The 26857-nt window shown below is 35.7% G+C and overlaps 1 protein-coding gene across 1 annotated transcript in view; it reads left to right on the top strand.

Moving 5' to 3' along the window:
- The window catches only part of ARHGAP11A (Rho GTPase activating protein 11A), a 28304-nt gene extending 3343 nt beyond the window's left edge, over positions 1 to 24961 (top strand). The window contains exons 2-12 of the mRNA XM_020995301.2: positions 2170 to 2240; positions 6471 to 6567; positions 7078 to 7331; positions 8071 to 8234; positions 8619 to 8765; positions 12324 to 12398; positions 13597 to 13752; positions 19996 to 20125; positions 20804 to 20912; positions 22192 to 22330; positions 22639 to 24961. Coding sequence (XP_020850960.1) covers positions 2170 to 2240; positions 6471 to 6567; positions 7078 to 7331; positions 8071 to 8234; positions 8619 to 8765; positions 12324 to 12398; positions 13597 to 13752; positions 19996 to 20125; positions 20804 to 20912; positions 22192 to 22330; positions 22639 to 24233 — 2937 coding nt within the window. The 3' untranslated portion in view covers positions 24234 to 24961. The remainder of the gene's footprint in view (positions 1 to 2169; positions 2241 to 6470; positions 6568 to 7077; positions 7332 to 8070; positions 8235 to 8618; positions 8766 to 12323; positions 12399 to 13596; positions 13753 to 19995; positions 20126 to 20803; positions 20913 to 22191; positions 22331 to 22638) is intronic.
- Positions 24962 to 26857: the final 1896 nt, after the last annotated feature.

Raw genomic sequence — 26857 nt, 5'->3', positions numbered from 1 at the left:
AGATGTTTGTTGTGTGAAAGAATTTCTTGCAGTGACCTCCTCAGCTCCCAGAGTTTTAATTATTATCTTCATTCAAATGACTTGAGAGCCATTGCTGTCAAAAAGCTGGTCTTGAAGCTGGGAAGACCTGGGGTTCAAGTCTTGCGTCTGCCTTCTTGTGTGATTTCTCAAAAGTCACTTAACTATTCAGTGATCTAAGCATTTAAGCACTACTTTTTGCAGAGAAGGTGCCAATCTGTGTTGGTAGAGTAAGTACCCTCATTTGGGAGTTCTCTATACCAGTGAAATCACAGTTCCTATCCCTAACCCTTAGCCTATGTAGATGACTTATAGGTCTATATATCCAGCACCAATTTCTCTTCTGAGCTTCTGTCCTGCATCACTCTTTGCCTATTGGATATTTCAAACTCAGTGGCCAAGATTTATCTCAGTTTTTGGATATTACAAACTTGTCCCAGAGGTATCTCAAATTTGACAGGTCCAAAACATCTCATTATATTTCTCTCTAAACTTCCCTATTTCTGCCCAAGGCACTGCCATTCTTCTAGTTTCCCAGGTTCAGAACCTTCCCCGTTATCATTAACTCCTCACTCTCCCTCACCCCATATGTTTGATCAGTTGCCAGTCTTCTTGTTTCTGTCTGACCCTTCTACTCACACAGTCACCTCCTTAGTTCAAGCCCTCATCACATTTAGATTATTGAACTGGTCTTCTAATTGTTCTTCCTGTCTCAAACCATTTCCTCTTGCAGTCTTATCTTACATATTGCTGCCAAAATGATTTTCCTTTATCTCAAATGTGACCTGTGAAATAAACTCCAATGGTTCCCTGTTATCTAAGATAAAATAGAAACTCCTCTACTTAGCTTTTAAAGCCCTTCACAACCTATCTTTCCATCCTCATTGTTACTCACTAACCTCTCCCCCCAATCCTTAATCCATACAGACTAGCCTTTCCTGTGCCCCTCATGTACTAGATATCTCCTTTGCAGTTGCCATCTCTGCATGCCTGTAATTCACTCCATCCTTACCTTTGCCTCATAAAATCTCTTTTCCTTCAAGACTCAGCTAAAATATCACTTTCAACCCTTCTTGATTTTCCTTCCTCCCTCAAAAGCATGTTTAGAAATTTAACTACTTTATTTATATTCTATGTATACTTATCTCCCTCATTAGAACATAAGTTCCTTGAGAGCAGGTGTTATTTTATTTGTATTTTTATCCCCAGTGCCTGGCATATAGTAACAGCTTAATAAATGCTTATGGATTGATTTTGAAAAAATGCTGTAAATGCTTTTCTCCAATCCTAGTAATGGGATGTCTTCTCAATGAGTCATTTCCCTAAATACAATGTAAGCTTATAGAAAAATTTTAAGCATTAATTCTTTTAATACTTACCACCTGTAGTATTTTTTTCCACGATCTCAGAATTTGATTTCAGATTATTAATGATAACTCATTTTTTTTGTAATGTGCAGTCTGTAAAACTTCCCATGAGTTACATGGAATTATCCTCCTTTTATAGTTGAAGTAATAGTCTTGAAAGAGGTGAAGTGACTTGTCAAAGGCCACATAACTAATAAATGAAGGAGATATGACTTGAAATCCAGAACTACTACATCTTGGGTGCCTTTCACAAGTTGTTCTGATAAATACTCTTAGGAAAAAATTGTACTTCAAATAGTTAAGAAAGAAGGTAATTTTATTATAGAAATAGCAACTGTACGAGAAGTGGTAAATCAATTGGAATTTTTGAGGTTTACTTTTAATATTTCTTAGTCCTAGTCTCTTGGAACATTTTGTTAGAAAATAGTAATGACATTCATCAGCCACAAAAGTTAATCTGTTTTTCCCTATTACTGCTTAAGGAAGTACGTAGATAATTTGATGTAGAATTTTTTTTGCTAATCACATGACCTGAATTTGCTCAAGGTTAGTATTTGTCCTGTTGTTAAGATTCCTTGTCACCAAAGTCTGTGGTCTTTTGGCTAATATGACTAATTATATCTCAGAATATTAGTAAGTAGTGTATTCTGTTTTTGTTTTGTTTTTTTTTTACCTCTTACCTGAAATCACAATTTGTCTTCCTTTACAAGTTTACATACATTCTGTGCTTATACTTGTAACTTTTTTATCTTGATGCTTATAACAAATGACTTTTACATTTTAGGGGAAAATATTTGGAGTACCTTTTTCTGCACTACCCCAGTCATTTGTACCAGAATATGGAAACATTCCAAGGTAAGCAAAGTATGAAATTAAACACAGAATGTAAGTAGTAAATTGTGTGAATTTCAAGATTCCAAAAATTATAGATATTTCAAATACTGTTGTGGTAGTCATTCATGGACTTTCTAATTCCACTCTGAAATCTATACTTTAATGAGAATTCTTGTAATATTGTGATAATACCCTTAGCACAGTGCCTGACAAATACTAGGCATTCAATAAATGTTTATTGGATGAATGATGAGTATATTTGGGAAGAATTGTGGGATAAGATTAATTGTATTTAAGTTGAGGTGCCCAAGCTTTTGTAAATAATAATCACAAAGTGTTATTAAAATTTATTATGAGAATATTTAATATTCTATTAAAAGCTTTTCTAAATGCCCATGTGTTGAGGAAGTGATGACAAAATTCATGTTAATAAACCCATTTAGATCCTATGACTCTTAATCTGTAGACAGATTTGTCATTTAGTTGTTTTCAGTCTTCGTGATCTATTTTGGGGTTTTCTTGGCAAAGGTACTGGAGTGGTTTGCCATTTCCTTCTCCAGCTCATTTTACAGATGAGGAAACTGAGGCAAACAGAGTTAAGTGACTTGCTCAGGATCACACAGTTAGGAAATGTCTGAGGCCTTTTTTTTTTTTTAAGTAGGCAGTGGGATTGAGTGACTTGCCCAGGGTCACACAGCTAATAAGTGTTATGTGTCTGAGGCCGGATTTGAGCTCAGGTCCTCCTGAATCCAGGGCTGGTGCTCTATCCACTGAGCTACCTAGCTGCCCCATAACCAATGATTTGGGGAGATCCAGAGTGTCCCCCCCCCTCCGTTTTTTTCCCCAGGCAGTTGGTGTTAAGTGACCTGCCCAGAGTCACACAGCCAGTAAGTATCAAGTGATCAAGTGTGTGAGGCCAAATTTTGATTCCTGTCTTCCTGACTCCAGAGCCCGGAGCTCTATCCACTGCACCACCTGAGGCCATATTTGAACTCGGGAAGATGAGTCTTCCGGGCTCCAGGCCCAGTACTCTATCCATTGGACCACCTAGCTCCCCCGTTAATGTTGATACTACAGAAATTATCTACAGACTTCTATTGAGCACCATTCTATCTGCATTATTTTGTTGTACATGTTGACTTATAAAAAAAAATTATCGCTGTTCTCTGAAAAGTTGGACAAATAATGCTGGCAGAGAAATAAACTCCCACAGACAAGTAAATAAGGAAGTAAATTAAGTGAGATATTAATAGAACCTATAAATAAAAATAAACTAATTTTTTAAAAATGTGATTTCTGTTTCCCCAAATCTATCTCATTTTCAGACTTTCCTGTTTTGATTGAATGCACAACCGTTCTTCCCATTTTCCAGGTTTGGAGCCTCAGAGTCATCTTCCACTATCTTCTCTTTGAAATTCCCTCCTCTAACATCTCCTCAATCCAATTAGTTGCCAGGTCTTGTTGATTCAAGTCTTCCTGTTTTAAGTGCATCATCCAAGCTGTTGACAATTTGATGTTCCCAAAACAGGGGTCTGAGCTTCCCATGGTCTCTGGGATAAAGTGCAAAATCCTCAGCTTTGTATTTAAAACCTTTCATGGTCTGGCTTCCATCTGCCTTTCCAGTCTATTTGCTATTACTCCCCCTTATGGTATGCTCAATCACCTGCCTCCATTCTTTTGCATGGACTGTCTCCCAGGTATTCGTTCCCTCTTCACCTTTACCTCTTACAGTCCCTAGCTTCTTTTTTAAAAAATTTTATTAATTTATTTTGATTGATCAACAATCACTTCCATATGCTTTTTAGTTTAAATTTTTTCTCCCCCTTCCTCCCTACCACCCTCCCCAAGATAGCGCACAATCCGATACAGGCTATACATTTACATTCCTATTAAACATATTTCCACATTAGTTGAAATGGTAAGTAAAAATTAAAACCGATAGGAGGAACCATCAGAAAGAGGAAACAAGACTCAACAGAAGAGAAAAAAAAAGATAGTGATTCAAATTTCACAGTTAATGATTACTATCTGTCTTTTTCTCCATCCTTTTTTCCGCCTGTTTATGCTTTTCTTTCTCCTTTCTCCCCCTCACTAGTGTTTTGCTTTTGACTATCACCTCCTTCAATCTTTCCTCCCTTCTATTATCCCTTCCCTTTTCTTCCCCCTTGCCCTTACTGCTTCTTCCCTCCCTTCCATCCCCCCTCCCTTTTCTTTCCCCCTTTCCCTCCTACTGCCTATAGGGCAAGTTAGATTTCTATACCTAACTGATTATGTTATTCCCTTCTTGAGCCAAATCTGATGAGAGTAAGGATTCAAACAATGCTCACCCTTCCTCCCTTGTTTCCCTCTGCTGTAATAGGATTTTCTGTCTTTTCCTGTAATGTAATTTACCCTTGTCTGCCTCCTCCTTTCTCAGTACATTTTCTAAGATCAAACTAATCCATTTACTTGGATCCATTTAACCCACTTGATTAGATTTTTTTCTTCTGTTAGTTTTTGTACTTCCTTCTTCAACTGGCCAATTGTGTTTTTTAGGGACTTGTTTCCTTCAGTATGCTCTTCTGTTAGTTTTTGTCCTTCCTTTTTCAATTGGCTAGTTGTGTTTTTTAGGAACTTGTTTTCTTCAGTGTATTTTTTTCCAACTGGCCAATTGTATTTTTGAAGGATTCTTTTACCTCTCTCATTTGACTATTAAAATCCTTCTTGAGCTCTTCTAAGAAGGCTTTTTGGGCTTCAGACCAGTTCATATTCCCTTTTGTTGTTTCAGGTGTGGGTTTGTTGACAATGTTGTCCTCTTCAGAATTTCTGTCTTGATCTTCACTCTTCTCATAATATGAACCTATGGTCCGTTTCTTTTTACTCATGGTGTTTCTTTATTCCCTGGCCTTTAAAGAGATTGAGCTCTCCTGCTGGGGAACAGAGGGTACTGACCCAAGCTTCTTGTGTTGGGAGCCTAGGTCTTGGTCACTGGCTTTGCTTGCTGGGGCCTCTTATTCTGGGAAATGGAGGTTGTAGGTTTCTGGCGCCTTACCTTGTGTTGGGCTGGAATCAGCAAGGCTGGAACTTTCAGGCAATTCTAGGTTGCCTGCTTTTCCTTTCCTTTAGCTTTCTTCAGCTCCTTTTAGATGGGTGCTGCAGGATGTTTATCTGCCTGGGGCCCCCTGCAGTGTCATCTCCCTTGTTTCTGCTAATGCATGGGGAGATTCCTTTGCGGTGGAGTGCCGAGGCTCCTGGTGGTTTTCTGAGCTGGTTTCCTCTGGTTCCCCCCACCCTCACTGAGGCACTCAGAGGTCCAGGTGTTGGTGTTTGCCTGCTCTACCACCTGGGCTTCAGAATCTCCTCCTGGTTGACAGTTGGAGGCTGTAGAGTTGTGACAGCTTACCTGGTGTTGGGTTGGAATCTGTAAGGCTGGGACTTCAGGAAGACTCTAGGTTGCTTTCTTTAGCTCCTTTCAGATGGATGCTGCAGGCTGCCTATCCGCCTGGGGCGCTTTGTAGTGCTGCTTCCCTTAGTTTTGCTGAGGCACTGAGAGACCTGTTTGCTGGGCTGCTGCACTGCTGTTCCCCATCTTCTTTTAGTTCAGCTGTTCCAGGGCTTTTTTTTTTCCTGGGGTGATATTTTCTGGGTTTTCAGAGGTTGACAGGGGAGGGTGAGAGCAACTACATTTTAACTCTGCCGTCTTGGCTCCGGGAAGTCCAATCTCTAGCTTTTTCATTATACAAGGCCTTTCCTGACCTGTTTTTCCTCTTACTCAAGTTATTGTTATCTACCTCTTAATACTGCCTTATACATGCTTATCTGTGTATATGCTGTACATGTTGAGGGGAAGGAATTTTTTGTCTTTGTATCTGTGGTATTGAGGATGCCTTGCACATGGGAACTTAACAAATGTTCAATTGAATTAAATTGAATTAAAAGAGGTTGCTGCATTTTATGGAATGGTAAGTACAGAAAGATTTGTTGGAATATACATATGTGTGTGTGTATAGAGTTTATGTGTGTGTGTTATGACTCTTAGGAGTATAGTAGGTTTTGAAGGTGCTGGAATGGGAGCAAAGGTCATACTAAAAGTAGCAGTTTTGGTATTGATAAAGAACAATGAATAGATTATAGAAAGGGAAAGTGATTTATAATTCAGAAGTCAAGTGTCAGAGTAGGATCTTCACAGCCTATTGATGTACCTTGACAAGCATATTCACTTGCTATGGTTTTTGTAAGATCAAATCCATTGATAAGACCTACCTTTTTCAGTTTTCTTGTTGATGCTTGCACATCTTTGGAAGAGCATGTTCATATTGAGGGGCTTTTTAGGAAATCTGGATCAGTTGTCCGTCTAAAAGCGCTGAAGGTAAGCGTATTCCTTGACTAACTTTTTTTTCTTTCTCCAGTTGTCTACTTCTGTTTTTGTGGTTAAAGTTATCAGATATGACATGAATGTGCAAAGGGTTTATGATTTTCTAGCATGTGAACTCTAACATCACAACCCATATGACTTATTAAATAATTGCTATAGAGTTGTCTATGAAGCACCTTGCACAGCGGGGTTTAAGCTCAGCACTATATCCACTCTGCCACCCTTTGTCTTTTTAGTATAAATGATTGGCAGAGATATAGTTGACAGGCTGTCCCCTCTGTGGAAATGTTTATAGCTTATATGAATCCAATAACTAAAGAAATTAAATATTTTTTATTGTTTACCAGGCCTTCTGATGTGTTTTGTAATATATGACCAGAAGCAAATAAATAAAAGAATTAAAGTTTACTAAGAAAAACTCCTAATCCTGAGATATAAGCAGAGATTTTGATCAACATGAGATCTTAAATCCAAAGGGTACTGAAGTCTTGAAATTTATTTCAGAGCAAATTGGATCATGGTGAAAGCTGTCTGTCTTCTGCACCTCCATGTGATATTGCAGGACTTCTTAAGCAATTTTTTAGGGAGTTGCCAGAACCCATCCTTCCAGTTGATTTGCATGAAGCTCTCATCAAAGCTCAACAGTTGGAAACAGAGGAGAAGACTACCGCTACAGTGTTGCTCTCTTGTCTTATGGCTGACAGTATAATTTATATATTACGATACTTCTTTAACTTTCTCAGGAATGTTTCTCTTAGGTAAGTAAAGATCAAGTACAGAAAAATTGTAGCTATGAAGAACCTTTTATAGCTAGCCCTTTATAATTTTAGGCAACAGTACCTTTTTATTTCAACTATTTGGGATGGAAATATTTTTTAAAATTTATTTACATACTGCCTTATCTTCTCAAATGGAATATATTGAATGCAATTTCATTTTTCTTCATCATTTTGAATACGGTGATCTCCAGGGGCCTGTTGATGTGATGCAAGGCAGTTTACCCTAGAAGGTCTAACCTGTGGTGCCATTTGAATTCTTGTTTCTGTTGGGTTTTTTTTTAATCATTTTTCTATTTCTTTCTTTGCTATCACCTGTCATTTCTCACTGCTGTAATTATGCCTACCTGTAAAAGTTCCTCTTACCCTTCTGTTTGGCTGCTTCTAATCAGTAATGAGCTTTGAAACCAAATGCAGTAACCAAGTTTCTTACTATTATGAATGAGTTAAATAAGAGTAAGTACTGAGTGAGAATTTTGAGAGGCTTGGCTGTGAATAAAATCTTAGTTTTGGATGAATGGACTTTATAAATTAATTTGACTGTTTAGAAGCTTTTTTAATTTCCTATTTCTTGGTTAAATTCCTGATAAGATTTAGTATTTGCCTTATACAGAGTCAGTAAAGTAAGGGTCCCTACAAATATACCTATTAGGTGGTTGAAATTGTTTCTCAGTTTACATTTTGGCTACATTTAATAGTACATACTTTTTTTTTTTTAAAGAGCCGGTGAGAATAAGATGGATAGCAGTAATCTTGCAGTAATATTTGCTCCAAACCTTTTACAATCAAGTGATGGGCATGAAAAAATGTCAGCCAACACAGAAAAAAAACTTCGACTGCAAGCTGCAGTGGTAAAGACCCTTATTGATCATGCAGCTGATATTGGTAAGAAGAGGTGAAATGTCTTCAGTGCAGAATTTTTTTGGCTTGCCAGCTTCTCCCAAGTGACCCTTAAAACTTCTGAGGCAGCATGGTATATTGAAAGAGCACTGGACGGAGTTAAAGGAGTTAGGCTCAAGGAGAGCTCCCAGCTCTTTTGCTTGCTCCTTATATGACCTTTGGCCAGTCTTTTAACCACTCTGAATCTCAATTTTATTATCCATAAAATGAAGTGGGTGGACCAAATGACTTCTGAAATTTCCTTCCAGCTCAAATCTATGATCTATGATCCTGTTCTCTGACAGAAGTTAGTGTAGATTTTTATTTTTATTAAAAATTTTTTTTTTTAAGCAACAGAATAAAAACACTATTGTCAATGCTGTCCTTCAGGGCGTGTGCCAGAGTTTATCGTAGAAAAGATACCAGTCATGTTGGGTATCGATGGCCCCTGTTCTACTCCATCACTAGACGGCTGTGAAGAAGGTGAATATGAATCTCCTCTTGAACATAAGAGAAAGAGAAGACAGAGTGTAGGTGGTGAGTATTATTATTATTTGACCTAAGCAAGAAAGTTTATAAGCTTTTATTATCTAAGATAACTATATTCAACAGAAAAATTTTTAGTATGTTAAGGACTGTGGGAGATGTAAAGAGGTATAAGACATTATTACCTCTGTTGGTATACAATCTAGCTGGAGAGATAAGATAATCCTAGAATTATAGAATTTTTGAGGTGGAAGGAGGATTTGTTCCAGACTCCTTATTTTACTGATGGGGAGACTGTGCTCCATATAGGTTAAGTGACTTGCCCAAGTTGTCACATAGCTAATGACAAAGACAGAACCATTCTGTAGATGTACAGAGTTCCAGTTACAAAAAGTTAAAAATATCAATATGAACAAGTATAAGATTGTGTTAAATGACTAGTATAGTTAAAAAGTGCCCTAGGTTTGAAGAGGAATGAATTGTTAAGGAAGGCTTATTGGAATTTTATCTGGATACTCAAAAATGAGTAATATTTGGTTTGGATGAGGAAATCCAGGTGTGTTAGGTCATGATATATGTAGGAGACAATGAGTAGACTAACTTTCTTTAAATGAATATTTAAGTAGAGGAACAATAAGGCATGAACTTAGAAAGAAGACTGATCATGGAGAACCTTTGAATGCTAATCCAAGCAATTAGATTTTATTTCTTAAGTAATTACATCACGTTCAAGATTTGATCAGAGTATTGATGTAGTGGAAATGATATTTTTGGATGATTCTGTAGCAATACAGAGGGTTATTTTTAGGCCAGAAAGAACAGAAAGGAATTGAGGAAAGCTTTTGCGATAATCCAGGTATGAAATAATAAAAGCCTGGCCTAAATTAGTAGCATTAAAAAAAGGGAGGAATAGATAAAAGATATAAAGAGTCAATAAGATTGCAGTCCATTGTAATATAATTTTTAATAAAGTCAAATATATTTTATAACTTAGAGTTGGAAGGGACACTAAAGATCATCTAGTCTAATTTTCTTTACAAGCAAACCGTTTTTTAGGATTTAGGGGGATGATGACAAAAAGTCTAGTTCTTTAGCATTTGGTAGATTACATTTTCTTAGATTAAATCCCAATAAATCATACAGACCAGGCAAGACCAAAATAAAGCATATATAGATTCTTTCAGAGAAATTTTAGCTCAACACAGACATATAAATCCAAAACAGCTTCTTTCTATTTTTAAAGGTAGAAGAAGGATTATATATACCAAAATGCCAGAGCTAGAGGTCAAGCATAAAAGCTAGATAATTTATATACATAGTGCCTGACAATAAATAATAAGTGCTTAATAAATGTTTTTTGACTGATATACGAAAAGAGAAGATAAACATACATATAAAAACCCTGGGACGATACACAGGAAGGAAAATGGCGTAATTAAGTGGATTGGATCATTTTGTATCTCCCTCCTTTCCATGTGATTCCCTTATACCTTCTTCCATAGGTGGAGCAAGAGGAGCTCTGTATTGTCCCCAGGACCAATAAAGATGCTTTTAAGTGGACTCTAAGATTCTTTTTACCTACGAATTATATATGTCTGTGAAAATTTATTTTGTCCTGTTATCAACTTCAATGGCCTGTGGTCCTGTTGCCTATTTTTTTGTTATCCTTTGTGTCCATTTTCTTTTTTTCTTTTTTCAAAATTGCCCCCGGGATTGAGGAAATGCAGAGTGACAGATTAACATCCTTCTTCCCTCCTATCTCTACCTAACTGGTTAATTTTGAACAAGCCAGAACTGAATCTCTGTAGTAACATCTGGGTTGTCTGGTATAAGTCCCTGTTCTATTTATTAGCTGCATAATATTAATTCATATTTTAAATAATACCCTGAATCAATGAGGTAATAATGACAAACAGTGTGACACAAATCTTGCTTCTTCAATGGGTGTGTGGACTGTATTGTTTCTCTCTAGACAACATTGTAAGATAAGATATAAATGTTGGCTTTCTTATCTATAGTTAACAAGTCAATATTGATACTGAAAAGACAATGATGCCTGGAACTGGGTACCTGGCAGATAATATTTGTCAAGAGGATATGGTAAAACTGATTAACCTAGGGATGGAGGTTTTAGAAATATGCAAAATTAAATTTGACTAAGCTTAAGTGGATGATACTGAATATAGGATTTTTAAGAGCTGGAAGACATCTTGAAGAAATATCTTATAGAGATCATTTGGTTTGCCTCCCTTTTTAATATGTGAGGAAACTGAGACCCAAGGTCAGTAGCAAAGTAGTATACTCAAGACTTGAATCCAGGTCTTCTGAATGTAATTGCTTTATTTTACAATGCCACCTGCTTGTATGCAATTTATATCTGAGCTCTCTATGCACTATTAAAATAGTTTTTGTACTTTAAACCATCAGCTATATATATGGGTATATTGAAGGAGGACATTATACTCGATAGTTTCTTGCTGGCCACCAGATAATACCCCTTAAGCCTACATTGAAACTATGCTCTTTAAAGCCACAGAAGTAAAGTCTTAATAGACTGAACTCAAATGGAGGTTATGAAAAGCAAACACCCCCTCTCCTTCATTTCTTTCTTGATAGTAGCAGAAAGATACTCAATGGTAGAAATGAATTGGAGAGAGCCTTCTGTTTGGTAGCTATAGTCTTGTCTCATTTTAGGTAAGTTGTAGCTGGTAAAAATCGTTCTATATCTTCCTCGGAGTTGACTTTAGTTTTTTACCATGCTCTACAATTATTTAGCAATAATATGTTTAATGTCCTTAGGTTATCTTATAGATAAGAAATGTTTTAATATTCTAGAATGAATACATTTTCTAGTTATAAAGGTTTTATGAATGCCTGTCATATTAACTTGTCTCTTTACTCCCTAGTTTAAGCAGAATGAGGATTCTTTTTACTTGTGTTTGTTAAGGTGGAATTTGTCCTGTATCACCAGAAAGGCCTGATTTCTTTAGCAATGTAAAACTGTTCAAGGGGTGAATTATTTGGAAATGGACTCAGAAAAATGTATAATTATTTTTCAGTATCAAAATTTACTGATTATTTTAAACAAATTTTAAAATGTTATTTATCTCAAACAGGGTTGTGAGGGAAACATTTGAAAACTTTAAAATGCTGTATAAATGTGAAGTAATATTCGGCATCTGGCCTTAATACATTGTTTCACTTTAAAACTCTAAAATCATGTTTCAGAAGATTCACAACTTAGTAACTAATTTCATTTACTCATTAAAACCTTTTGCTTTTTAATTAGCATTTTCCCAGAGGTAAGAGTACCTTCTGATTTTTTTTTCTACTGAGGAACACTCAGAAGCATAGTGTTGAGTGTATTTGAATTGAAATATCCTCTCTTGAGAGATACTAACTACTTAATTAAAAGATTATCTTTTGAAAGGTGCAAAATTCCTTTGCATTTCATTATTACTGGGCATCAATTCCACTGGCTATTTTTCTTATAATGACCTAATTAAAATGTATATGCTAATGCAATTTGTTTTTTATTAAGGCATCATAAATATCAAATGTGTATTAATAGAGCAAGACGTGATTGCCTCTATATATCTTGCATTTCAGATTTTGTTAGTGGAGCACTGAATAAGCTTAAATCTAACAGAACACCCTCCACTACACCTCAGCAAGAGAAAATTGGTAGGTATTATACATAATACTAGATGGGAGCTTTTGCATTATGTCTTTAACTTTGTTCTCTTCCAAAATTTATTTGGGTTTAATCAAAATTTGGCTTTTTAACGGTAAGGAAAAATTGCCAACATAATGCCAAATAAATTAGAATTTTCATTGGGGATACTGCATAGCAGAGGAATTTTTAACCTTTTTTGTTTCATGGAACCTGTTGGCAATCTGGTGAAATCTGTATCTATATCAACATATATAGATATATATTCCTTGAAATATTTTTTAAATATATATGAAATAAATGGGACTACAAAGGAAACCAGTGATATTGAAATAAAGATGTAATTTTTTTTTCCATCCAAGTTCACAAACCCCTGAAATTTATCCAAAAATTTCTTGTGAGACCATGGATTCCCAATTAAGAGCCCCTCATATAGGGTATCCCCTCATATAAGGACTCATATGTATGAGTCTCAGAGCTACTAATGATATTAATCATATTGTACTAGAAGTTGAGATTAGAAAATTAGGTATCTTGTCCATAGTTTCACCTGTTCAAACAGTTTTCTGACTCTTCATAACTACGTACTGCTAAACATGTGACATAATGTAACATAGCTCAAGTGGGTTGCTTATTAAACTTTGGATTTCACATTCTTACAAATGAAATGGAGGCACTTTTTTTTAATAACTTATTCTGTAGCAGGGAGTTGAACCAGTTTGTATTTCAATTCTTGTGTAATTGTGTGTGAAATTGTTCACTATAATAGTCCGAAAAATACCACGAGTATGTATAACTTTGGAAGAGTTGTTCATATTTTGTTACAAGTTTAAGTTCAAAATAATTTTTCATTATATTTTGGTTCAACTCTGCTGAGTGCAGCTTTCTTATGTAACATGATTGTTTGTATAATGCAACATAGTTGCCTTACTCCACTAGTTGGTTAACTTTCAGGTTACTGTTTGCTAGCACTAAGATTCTTGCAAGTATTCGTAACTTTTCTTGTTTTCATCTAAACTATTGCATAGCCTTAATTTACTTTGTGATGTTTATTGACCCTTAGTCTTAATCTACTTAAAAGATGAATATACTTTTTTCCAGCAAGCTTTAAATAATAGAGGTTTTAGGTTCTTTGTTAAAGTATGTTTTTGTTAAAATATAACTTTCTTGAAAAAAAGACATAAATTTAAATTATAACTCTGTCATCAGTGACACCAGTGATTCTTACACCTAAGACAAAACGGAAACTACCAATGGATTCTTCACATGGCTTTTCAAGCAAAAAAAGGAAGTCCATCAAGGCCAGTTTCAACTTTGAGTTGTTACCAAGTAGTTTCTTCAGTAGTGTTTCAACACCTGCATCAGGTAGGAAATAGAATTTACACTGTTAAGGATAGACATGTGTACAGTGATGCCTCGTTTATCTAGCAGTGAATTGTATTTCAGTCATTCAACAAATAACTGAATGTTTATTCTGTATAAAATTGTAAACCTTGAGCACAAGAATTATGGTATTTATTTTTATATTCCTATATTCAATCTGTGACTGTACCTAAAACATAGTAGGTCATAATAATGTTTGTTGGCTCAATGAACGCAAATCCACTTATCAAAGCACAGATGGCAGAAGGCTGAGAGGAGTAGCTAACACATTGGAATGACAGTGGAGATTTTGGGTTGAGAATTCAGGATGAGTTTAAAGCATGAGTTCAACCTAACAGCCAGATTATTCTTTCTCTGCTGCCAGTATCAGAACTGTGAGATACTGTGCCTCTCTGAGAGGCAGAAGCAGTGAGGACCTGCACTGTTTTTCTGTTGTGGGTAATTCTCAGCTGCTACTCCTGTCATTCCTGTGATTCAGTCATAAAGGGGCAAAAAATCTTCTCTTCCTACCTCTTCCCATACTCTCAGTCTTCCCCTCCCATAGTCCTCCTTTGCTCAGGTATTCCTTTGTACCTTCTAAAGACCCCACATTTTAAAAAAAATTCCCGTATCTCTTAACTTTTTAAAATCTTGCAATAATGGAAACCTGATTCTACTTAGAAGATAGTACCTTTCTTGCCACCATCTCCAGTATGGATAGCCTTTTTTCTCACATAATCTGGAGCATCCTTAGAGGAGCAGGAGGCACATTCTTCTCATAATTCTTCGCCTGGCATTTGAAGCCTTTCACAATCTGGTATGAACCTACCTTTCCAGTTTTATTATAGCAAACGTAAAGCATTCCCTCCTCAACTCTTTTTAGAATCCCTAGCTTCCTTTGAAGCACAGCTCAGGTATTCATCTACATATCTTATTCTGATCCCACTCCACTGCTATTCCAGCATTTATTTGTGTATATATTGTTTTCCCACTGTAGAATATGAATTCCTTGAGGACATGGGACTATATCATTATATGCCCAGTACCTTTCATGTAGTAGTAACTTGTTCAGTCATTTTAGTTATGTCTGACTTTCATGTGACTCCATTTGGTGTTTTCTTGGCAAAGATACTGGGGTAGTTTGCCATTTCCTTCTCCAGCTCATTTTACAGATGGAGAACTGAGGCTGACAGGGTTAATTGACTGAATAAGTAAGCATCTGAGGCAGATTTGAATTCATGAATATGAGTCTTCCTGATTCCAAGCCCAGTGGTCTATCCACTGTGCCACCTAGTTGCCCTGTGATAGTCACTTAATGTCTGTTAAATTGAATTGAATTTTCCTAACAATTAGAGCTATCCAAAAATAGAATGCACTGTTTTAGGAAGTAGTAAATCTCTCCTCCCCCTCACCCCCTTTAATGTCTGGGTTACCCCCTTTGGGGGATGCTTTAGAGGAGATTTCTTGTTCAGATACAGATTAGATCAGATGGCTCCTGAAGTCTCTTCCCACTGGGACTCTTCAGGAAAAAGTAAACTTTTGTTAGGGCTCTCCCTCTTGAGGATCCTGTGATGAGGATTTACATCTTCTTTCTCTGAATCCTGGGAGCTAGGAGTACAGTTGAAGGCATCAGGAGTTTGAACCTGTTGTCTGGGTCAATAAATACCTGGTGATGGGGTCCTTAGTGCTATATTCAACTTTACACTTGCCTCAAGCTCTGTAGTTTCCAGCCCACATGTCAGGAGATCTCAGATTGCTGCCCATAGAAAATGTGCTTAGTTGGGCCCGGTTTTTGAGATTTTAGTCTTTTCTGATGCTAAGCCTGGCATCTGAACCAAAAAAAATCTCTCTTCATGATTTTTACCCGTCAGTACTAGTTCTGCGTTCAGTAACAACATCAGAAAAGGTCTATTTTCCTCTTCTGCATAATAGCCCTTTGCATATGTGAAGGCAACAATTTGGAGGGCAGTCATAACTCCCTTAAATCATTTCTTCTCCAGGAAAAACATCCCTAGTATTTACAACTATTTTCCTAATTACATGATTTTGTGGCCTCTTGAGATATTCTACCTTTTCAATATCCCACTTAAAATGTGGTGCCTAGATCTAGACAGTCCTCCTGATGGCTGATCTGCACAGAGAACAGAATTCCTGTTATCTTTATTTTTATCTGTTTTTGTCATTATCTACAGTTTTATCAAATAGAATTGATCATTTAAAAACGTTAATAATTATCCTCTTTTCTTCTTAATCCCTTTCTGAACTCCTTGCATGTATATTTTGTTGCCTGTGTTGTGCTTATTTACATAGCAATAGGCTCTATTGTTCTGATTATACTTTATTCACTTTGCTTCATTTCATAGCTCTTTGTATGTCTCTCTGTTCTGCATAGTGTTCCATTACATCCATATAACCAGTTTTAAAAATCATTCCTCAGTTGTTGAACACATGGGTTGCTTTCAGTTTTTTGCTGTTATGAGTGAAGCTGCTATGATGTTTTTGGAAAAGATGTCTCTTTTTACTCTTAGTATGTCCTTGGATATTGTCCTAGTGGTACCTCAGGTAGGATGGCCACTGCTTAAGTTTCATATTTATCATTGTTTCTCCAATGCCTTGCACAGTTCCTTGCATGTTGTAAATAAATAGTTAGTGTAGGGAATTGAACCATTGAGTCATAGAGTATGCAATTTTGTAGCTTTTATTTTTTATATTGTATTGTTTTCTAAAATCGATGGTGTGTTATTTGGTTAATTGCTCCACATTCCCACCAGATTACAATTTTATTATTTCTAATTATCCCTAACCCAATTTAATAGACATAAGGGAGTATTTTAGAGTTGTTATACTTATTTCTCTGATTATCTATAATTTTCAGAGAATTTAAACAAACTTGCAAGTGATTATTGATGAGTTTTTTCTTTGCTGTATCCTACTATATTATTGAGACAGCCTAAAATTGTGTTGCCGTTGTGTCAACCAAAAGCCCCAAATCTTTGTTATATGAACTGTTACCAAGCCAAATCTTCCTTATGTGCTTGTGCAGTTGATTTTTCAAAAAAAAAATCTTAATGTGAGGCTCTGCCATTGCTCATTTAAAAAAAGTTTTCATCTTTTTGGTTTCAGTCTAGGCTTTATATGTCAATGTCATTTTAAATTTTGATTTGAATTAAAATATGAGCTATTCCTATCCTGAATCGTTTGCAGATTTGATAAGCTTCCCTAATTAAGGCATTGACTATCACATGGATTTGTGACACTCCACTAAAAATCCCTCCTTGTTAAAATAAATTACTGATTTGTAGTCTAAGCACAACTGTTTTATCTACTATTCTATCCACATATAGTTTTAGCCAGCCTATATTTAACTGTCTAATTCACAAAAATATCAATGGAGATTTTTAAGTCAAATGCTTTGATCAAATGCAAATGATGAGATCAAGATACAATTTATGACATTCCCTTCATCTGCTAGGAAAGGGAATAAGCATTTATATAGTGCTTACTAGGTGCCAGGCACTGTGCTGTCATTTGATTCTCACAACAACCCTGCTAGGCAGACACTATTGTTTCTCTCATATAAATTGAGGAAACTGAAGCAAACTGATTAAATGATTTGCTCAGGATCACACACAGCTAGTATATATCTGAGGCTGGATTTGACCTCAGGTCTTCCTAACTCCATGCCCAGCACTGTACCCACTCTGCCACCTACCTGCCTAATTATTAATCTTGTAATCTTTAATTTACAAGGAAATTAAATTAGTTTGGTATGATTTAAAGTGGCAAGGTGCTATACCTTTATTATCCCCCTCACCAGTCTTGGTGGTAATTCTCCCTTTGTTTCTCCTTTGAAGATCATTCTCCTTATTGGAGAAGTTTGGAGCAGACTAAGATTTGAGTAGTTCTGCTTTCTTTTAGTTATCAGTTAGTATTATACTATCTTCTCTAAGCAAATGGCTACTTCTTCCTTAGTCTTATTCCAAACGTAAATTTTAATACACCAATTATCTTTAGCCATTTTCACAAGCTAATTGTGAGCTTTACTCTTCCTTCATAGTATTCTTATGAAGTTATCTCTCCTTTTGTTTTGTCTGTCCATCTCTTGTTCCTTTTCTTTTAAGATAATGAGACATCAGATAACTTATAATACCACAGTGTTCCTTTAGATATTTCTGCTCTCCACCCTATGTGCATTAAAACACAAAGTTTCCTTCTCTGGATACAAATTATATAGTCAGAATTTTGTTCTTGTGCTATCCTTGCTAATTTAGATATATTTATTCTCTCTTGGGTATAAACCCAGACAGGTAAAAGACTATCTTTTTGTTGAATTTAAAATCAACAGTTAATTTTAAAAAGTTGATTTAAAATCAGCAGTTGGCTTAAAATTAGTTTTATGCTAAATGACTGTGGACAGTGTTCTTTTCCTTTCTCTTGTGTGTGCTGGAGAGGCAGCCTAGCACAGTGGATAGAGAGCTGGCTTTGGGGCCAGCTACGTAGTGGCTGTGTAGCTGTGGGCATATGATCTGTTACTGTGTGACCCTGCGCAAGTCATTTAACCTCTCGATACTTCTCTAAGACTATAAGGTGGTGAAGGGAGTTTGCTCACCTGAGAGTTCCCTATACCATTAAAATCATAGCTGTAGTCACTGAAATCACAGCCCTACCTCTTATCCCTTATACACTCTAAGATGATGTGGTCATAATCAACTTTCTCAATTTTTTTTTTTGGTATGTGTCACTTTAATACCAGTCACCAGTTTTTCCTTCTTAGTGTTTAGGGACTATAACTTGTGATTTCATTCATATAGGGAAGTCTTGGGTGAGGAAATTATGATATTTTCTGAGTTAATTCTGGGGGTCTGTAAGTTTTCAGTTCATCTAAGGTGGTCTCAGTCTATGCTCTGGTCTTTGAGTGACCACACATACTCTTTTCCACCCTGGAACTCTCACTTTAGCCACTCCCACTCCCCTTTAGCCACAAGCTCTGCTGTGCTAGTGCTCCTCCTCACCCTAAGACTGCAACCCAGATCTGTGTATGGGCAATGAAACAGAGTCCTGCCCCCAGTGCCAGCAAAGGGACCCCTCTAATCTCCTTCTGATGAGTTGTCAGTCCCCCTTACCAATTTCTTACCTCTTTCCAGTCTTCTTACACCTCACATCCCACCATGTATTCTTCAGCTCAATGACACTGGCCTCCCAGACATAAATTTAAAAGTCTCTACCTTCAGGGAACTTAAAATTTACCAAGGAAGATAAGCAAGTAAATGAATAAATATAAGATAACTTGATGAGGAAGTGAAAACTCCAGCTACCTGGAGGAGTAGAGATTTTAAGAGGCAGAGATAAGGAGGTAGTGCATTTCAGTCAAAGGCATGGAGGCAGGAAATGGGTTACCAAATTGAGAGGACAGCAGGTGAGACAGTGTGGAATATAGACTACATGAGAGTATTAGGTAATATCTATGAAGGTAGTCTGTATCTAGATTGTGAAGAGCTTTAAATACCAAGCTGCAAATTTTGTATTTTTTTCCTAACAGCACCAAGACTTGTTAAGGAAGTGACATGGTCAGCTCTGTGTTACAGGAACATTATTTTGGAGGCTGTGGGGAGAATGCATTGCAAGGGGGGAAACTTAAGCTAGGAGATTAATTAGGCTATTATAATAGTTCAAGCAAGAGTGAGAAAAGTCTAAACTAGGGTGGTGGCTGTGTGAGTAGAGAGAAACTGAAGGGGAAGCAAGAGGAGAAGGGCCCAGGGCAGAGACTTGGACAATATACATGGTTAGGAGTGGGACCTGAGACATTTCCTTCAGCAAAGGAAACTGAAAATGGCACTCAGGTCAGAAGAGAACCTGGAGAGTGGACTGAAACCAAAGGAAGAGGAAAAATACAGGAAGATCCAAGTGGTTTATTAGCATAATGTTCTGACTCCCTGAGCTAATTGTCATGAGTTGGGGAAATGAAGAGGGAAGGTGATATTCTCCTCTGGGGATATTAAATCAGATTTTCTATATAAAAACTGTTCCACATGTAATTAGCAGAATTTAAAACAAAATTAAAATTTTTTTATCCTCCTAAAGTATAAAATTAATAAATTAACTAGTTTTTTATGTAAAAGGAAAATGAAGGAAGGTTATTGAGCCTAAGTTTAAAAAAAATTTTTTTTGGAATTGAAAAGTCTCTTAAATAATGTTTTGTGCTTTTAAAAAAAATCACAGTTATTGTATGTTATGGTACTCTTGTAGTTCAATTTGAAGAAAGTCCTGGTGCATCTTCCCAGAGTTCAATCTCCCCCATAGCCATCAGTGGAAATCATCTGTTCAATACAGGTGTTCAGAGGCGAAGTAAAAGGATTGCAAGCAAAAAAGTATGCAGGTAAGTTGCCTCAACAATTAACCAGTGAAACTTAATTTAAGTGATTTTGATAGTTTGCTTTCGGTTATTTATTGTTTCTCCAAACTAATATGACTTAAATAATAAAATGTTTTTGAAAATATCCCTGTCAAAGTGCTCTTATTAGTTAAGAACATTTTTCCTTTTTTTCTCTATCAACCAAAGAAAGATTTCCAATCTGAAAAACCACCTCTTTTGGATTTAAAACCTTGTCCCTTTTGTCTTAAAGTATATAATCTTCATGTTTTACTTGTGCTTTAAAGACCTACTTGATCCCAAGTTCAAAGGACTATGAATAATTCTTATTAGAAGCATGATAATTTCATACACAAAGTTTTCCTATTCCCATTACTTAAAAATTTTAGATCTGGAGTAGACCTTAGAAATCATCTGGTCTAAACTCTCATGTTATAAATGATGAGGAAACTGTCCTCAAGTTATGATTTACCAAAAGTCCCACATAGTTAGGACTCTTCCAACAAGAATATTTGGTATTTTTATTCTTTAGGAGATGAGCATTAAAACCTATTGTGGATTTTTATTTTAAGTTCTACCCCGCAGAAAGAATATTGTTGGCAGCATACGCAACTTAGATTGTCTTGTTTTCAAACATTGCTTTTTTTCCTCCCTGTTCTGCAAAAAAAAAAAAAAAATTATTAGGGTGGAGTCAGGGAAGGCAGGTTGCTTCTCCCCTAAGATAAGTCGTAAAGAAAAGGTCCGAAGATCTCTTCGTCTCAAGTTTAGTCTGAAGAAAAGTAGCAGAGATGTAGTAAGTATCTCTTGTTCCTTCATTGTTTTTTCATTCATCATTTCCGACTTGTAATTTTAGTGACTAATTTGTCAAAAAATACCAAATCAGCCATAAGTACTATTAAGTGCTGCTAAAAATGCCCGAACTTTTAGCAATCCACAAGAATTGCACCATGAGTAGTTTATTTCTAAATCTCATGTTTTATATGTACTGGACTATGATAACTACAAAGAATTATTTTTTAAGTTTTGTGAATTTTCATTTCTATTTTTTGTTTTTCATTTTCCAGTATACCTCTACCTTCTTTCTTGGTAACTGTCCTGAATAACAGAATAAGAAAGACAATAGTTCAGCAAAACAAACCCACATATCAATCAAATCTGACATTGTATATAGTGTCTCATGTACATAGTCCTCAGTATCTGAAAAAAGAGGGAAGGAGGTACATTCTCATCTCTTCCTTGGTCATTATAATATTCTTTGTTCTGACTACTTCACTTTGCATTATTTCATGTAAGACTACATATTTCTCTCCTTCATATTAGTAATTTCTTACAGTATAGCAATATTCCATTACATTCATGTATCGCTATTTGCTTATCCACTTCCCAGTTGATGGGGTCTCTATTTACTTTGCTTCTTTGCTGTTACCAAAAGTACTGCTACCAGTATATTGGTATATGGAACCTTTTTTGTCTTTGACCTACTTGATGTATTATGTCTGGCAGTAGTATCTCTAGGATAGAAGAATGGGCATTTTAGTTACTTTCTTAAACTATTTCCGAATTGCTTTAAAAATCTGGGGTCTAGAAACACTATTCCCTTTTCATTCCTACTTTTTTTTCTCATGATATCCCTTGAGATTCTAGATCTTTTGTTCCTCCAAATGAATTTTTTCTCATATTTTCTATTCTATAAAACACTCAGTTATTTGATTAGAATAGCACTAAATCCGTATATTATTTTTGGTTGTATCATTTGCATTACACTGATGTGCCCTTGACATCAGCACAAAATATCCTTCCATTTATTTAAGTCATTTTTTGTATTGCTATAAGGAGCATGTTGTATTTGTATCTGTCTAGACCTTGAAAGTATTTTGGTAGATTGACTCTTCTGTACTTTTTGTATTCTGTAGTTATTTTGAATAAGACTTCCCGTAGAATGTTAATTATTGTTAGTTTCTTTTACATCATTCTTGTTATTTTTCTGACATCGTTGTTTTGCTTTACCTTATAATTTGTAATTGAGTAATTAATTTCATAACCCAAGCTTTCAAAATTTGTTTTCTCAAAAGAACAGATGTTCTGGTTTGAATAGATATGAACATGTTGGACGAAGACTTGCAAATCAACAAGATATTAAAAATAGGATTGAATCTGTAAAAACTGGACTGCTTTTCAGTCCAGATGTTGATGAAAGATTAACAAAGAAAGGTATGTATGTGTAATGTCTTTATACTTTGCTAAAAAGACTTAGAAAAATGTTAAAGATTAACAAAAGAAAATTTGTAGCTATCTTGGCATTAGAGTCTTGTGTAAAGTATTTGTAATGGTGATTACTTTTTATGAATAGTTGACAGATTGTTAAAATCGCAATCAACTTTCTCATCTTAAAAATGTTTGTTATTTGGATTAAATTTATTTTAATGTAGGAGCTTTGGAAATAAAGTGAGCTGACACATTGGTGTCTCACAAATTGATTAAGTTAAATGTATTTTACTTCTGAACCATTTCGTTTTCAGGGTCAAAACATATCAGCAAATCTGAGGAAAATTTGCTAACTCCAGAACAAACAGATGATGTAAATTACCGAATGTCTTGGACTGGACCTAATAATACCAATTTTCAAGAAATTTGTACAAATGGGACATCGCTTCTTATGAGAACTTTTGACAAGGAAAGTAATCCTTCTGAACCTGTCCTTACGGTTGAAATAGCACCTGAATTTCCTTGTGAACTCACAGATATTAATGTAAATGATAAACATGAAAACAGCCTAACTGGGAGCTCTCTTAGTGGAGATGAAAATAATTTAACCACAGAAACTTTAGTGAAAATTCAGAAAGCATTTTCTGAATCTGGAAGTAATCTTAATGCTTTGATAAGTGACAATCCTCCCTCAGAATCTCATTCAAGGAAAGAAAAATTAAATGAAGTACCTAATGTAGAATTTAGTCCAGAGAAGAATCTCTCTGAGGCTAAAGACTATCATGAAATGACAATGCTATCTATGGACAAGCGTGATGGAAATCATACCAATAAAAAGGATTCTATTGTTCCAGAGCAAAACTTCTTAGGAAATCAAATTCAAAATTTGGTAAAAGATACCACTGTGGAATCTCATACAATTCAGAAAACAACTAAATCAGATGAGAATCTTCATTTAAATATGCCCAAGGACTATTTAAATAAGCAAGGATTTCCCAGGAATGACCAGACAAATAAACAGGAACTCCCTAGAGACAAAGAAACCATTACAGTGGAAGAGACTAAAATTAGTGTTGAAGAAAATGAACTGAGTTGCTATAATTCTGAGGAAGTTGTCACTAAATCTTCAGGACAGATTACATGTCATATATCAAAATTACCTAGGAACATAAGAACTGTTCAGCAGCAGTCGTTGGTACAAACTTGCGATAAAACTCTTCCAGGGGATTTTCAGATGACAGATCATGGAAGGGTTTCAGACCACATACATTGGTTTAATAAACTTTCATTAAATGATTCAAGAACTGAAAGCAAAGTTAGGTCACCTCTGAAATTTCAGCGTACTCCTGTTCGTCAGTCTGTCAGAAGGATAAATTCCTTAATAGAAATGAATAGACAGTCGGGGAGGTTGGACAGTTTGAGAGAGGTGCCTTCCCCATTGGTTAAATCCATGAGCTGTGATAGTGATCTTTCTTCTCATATAGAAAGCACATCAAACAATTCCTCTGCTGATCTTCTTTATTCAGAGCATAAGCAAAAACAAAAGTCTGTGCCATGTGACCAGTCAAGCACAGAGCTGACTTCCAAATCAAGCATAGAGTCATCTTCTAAACCTTGCTCAAAGGTGAAGAGACACCCAGACTCATGGAGTACTTCTCTGAGACCTACAAGAGTTTGCAAACAGAAGGTGATACTTGGTAGCCAAATCAAGTCGGTTTTGGATGACCTAACTAATCATGAATCATTAAAATCTGTTGTAAATACAAGTGCAGCTTTTTCTGTTGGTACACAAGAGAAGAGTGTTGTCAGAAAACCATCAGGAAGAGAAAGGGTTTGGTATAAAGGTTCTCCAAAGAATCCAATAGCAAAGGTTCAGCTACTGCCAACAACTAAACCTCTGGAACTATAATTATAGAACATTTTTTTCTTGATTTAGTAATGTATATAGGATTAAGATTCTGGTGCTTGAACTGTAGCATATATCCATGCCAGTTTGTAGCTCAGGCTGGCTGATGTTTTTCTTGGATATTTTAAAATCTCAGTGACAAATGTCTTGGGTTTTTATGTTTGTACAAATTTTACCGCCCCGATTTAACTTTAGAAACGTTTTTCTGACTGGATTTATGAGTTGGGAACTTCTTTTTAAGATGTGATTTTTTTTTTTTATAAATGACTTTGGAAATGAAAGGAAGACTAGGCTATTGCCTCTTTGAATTCCTTAGATAAAATTTCAGCAAAGAAAAAGGCTAGATATGTCAAGAAAATAAATTAACTTTATTTTTGTCTTATTTCTTTATATTGTTAATATTCAGAATCTTTGTGGAAAGTTTCATTTGATACCTTTACTATTGATATAACATTTTTTAAACTTCTCTTTTGTTCTTTAAAAAATGTTTCAGCATCACATATACTTAGAACAAGTGTGTTCTGCTGTGCATTTTTTTCATAACATGTTTGTCATTCTGAGTTATATTGTGGTGTCTAAACCAGGCCAATCAGTGTACTATGATTATGATGCAGAAACAATTGATGACTTTTAAGCCATACTGTATGTTTAAAGTTAATTTGCACAAATATGTTTGTACCTGTTGTCTTGTCCTATTTGTAATTAAAAGTATTTAAGGAGGAAGAGTGAAATTTGAAGTAACTTTGATCTTTGGTGATTGCTGTATGCAAGTAATTTGGATTTTTATATAATTGAAGCATCAATGTACATTCAACTTACGATGAAGGCTTGTAATGACTGTGTTTAAATGTTATTTATTTAGCATAGATATTAAAATAAGAATGTCCTGGAAAATTGTCTGAAACTATAAAAAATGTGTCAGATCAAATATAAAATGTTATGCAAGGGGAAAAATCGAAAGGCCTAGTTTGATACAGTGATCAGGGGGGAATAATGAGAATTAAATCTGGAATGATAAGTTGGAACTAGATTGTAAAGGTATTTTTAAATGTCAGACAGTTGTTTAGATCTTTTTCCTAGTGGTAATAGAAAGTTGCTGAAGATTTTTTGAGTAGAGGAGTAACATGGTTAGATGTGCTTTACTGGACCTGTAATTTCTTTGACATATGAATGTTCCAGGTGAGGAAGCTCCATCCATCAATGGAGTCAGCACCTTCTTTCCAATTTATAGTTACAGATAGTTCTGTAGCACTGAGAGTTTGTGACTTGCCCTGGGACACACAGCTAGTATGTGCCAAAGGTGAGACTTGAATTCAAATCTTCCCAATTTCAAAGCTAGCTCTCTATTCACTATATTTCCCTGTAGCTGGATCAAAGCTTTTATGTGTAGGACTACAGATCTGAACACAAGTTTGCTGATTCAAGTCCACTGCCCCATGCTGTCTCTTTCTAGGTCTTGCATTCCTTTGAACTTTTATTTTTGGTCTTAATCTGAATTTTGTCAGTGAAAGGAACTCCTATGAATGCAAATTGGCAGGTGTTCTGCCATTAGATTGTTTTAGAGTTGCCTGGGGCACTGAGAAATTAAACCCAGGGTTGAAACCTCCAAGTTTGAAGCTGATCTTTATCTTAAGCACCGTGCTTCCTTTCTGTCCTTTGAAATAGTGATTTTCAAATGTATATCTACCTTATTTTCCCAGAGGGTCCCTCCTGCTCTCTCATATCATACTGATCATACTGCCCACCACCATCACTAACAAAGATAGGTTTGGTATTCTAAAGTTGTTTCATTTTTGTTCCTATTACCAAAGACTCCTCAGATCTTTACAAATTTCCTGACACTATTTCAACCTGTTCTCTCCTGTCTACACAATTATATCTGTATGCCCTGTTATACTCCTTAAATTTAAAATAAATGGAATTTGTAATTAAAATCCTTTCTAGGATGGCATGATTGGCAAGGGAGAGATACACACTAGGATATTCTTTATTCCAGCATGGAAGAAATTTGTATTATTATGTATATTTTTTGTTCAACAAATGTTGATTAAAAACCTATGTTGAGTACACCATGCTAGGCCCAGGAGGAGCTATAAAGATAAATAAAATATAGTCCTTGCTGCAGAAGCAGCTCACACTTAACTCAGGGTAGCTAGGTGGTGCAGCAATGGAATGTTTAACTTGAAATCAGAAAGGACTAACTTAATTCTGCCTCACACTAGCTGTGTGACCCAAAATATCAGTTTACTATGATGTATAACTTAGGCTCGTTGTAATAACTAAGAAATGATGCCTTCCCTCTATTGATTATCTCTAATTTATCTTGTGTGTGTGTGTGTATATAAACATATGAACATAGTTGTTTTCATATCTCCCCCATTAGAGTGTGACCTACAGAGAGCAGGGACTTTTTGCCTTTTATTGTATCCTCACTCCTGGCACATAATAAGTGCGTAATAAGTACTTATTGACTGAGGAGTGACCCTAGACAAGTCGATTAACGTCTCCCAGCCTCAGTTTCCTAGCTTGTAAAATAGGCTCACAAGGTTGTTATGAGGGTAAAATGAGACAAATGTAAAGCGCTTTGCAAACCTTAAAGAGCTATATAAATGTTAATATTATTAATC

The sequence above is a fragment of the Phascolarctos cinereus genome, unplaced genomic scaffold (genome assembly GCF_003287225.1).
Source record: "Phascolarctos cinereus isolate Bilbo 61053 unplaced genomic scaffold, phaCin_HiC Scaffold_3;HRSCAF=262, whole genome shotgun sequence".
NCBI classification, from domain to species: Eukaryota; Metazoa; Chordata; class Mammalia; order Diprotodontia; family Phascolarctidae; genus Phascolarctos; species Phascolarctos cinereus.
The sequence above is the reverse complement of the archived record's forward strand: the minus strand, read 5'-3'. Positions and strand labels throughout refer to the sequence as shown.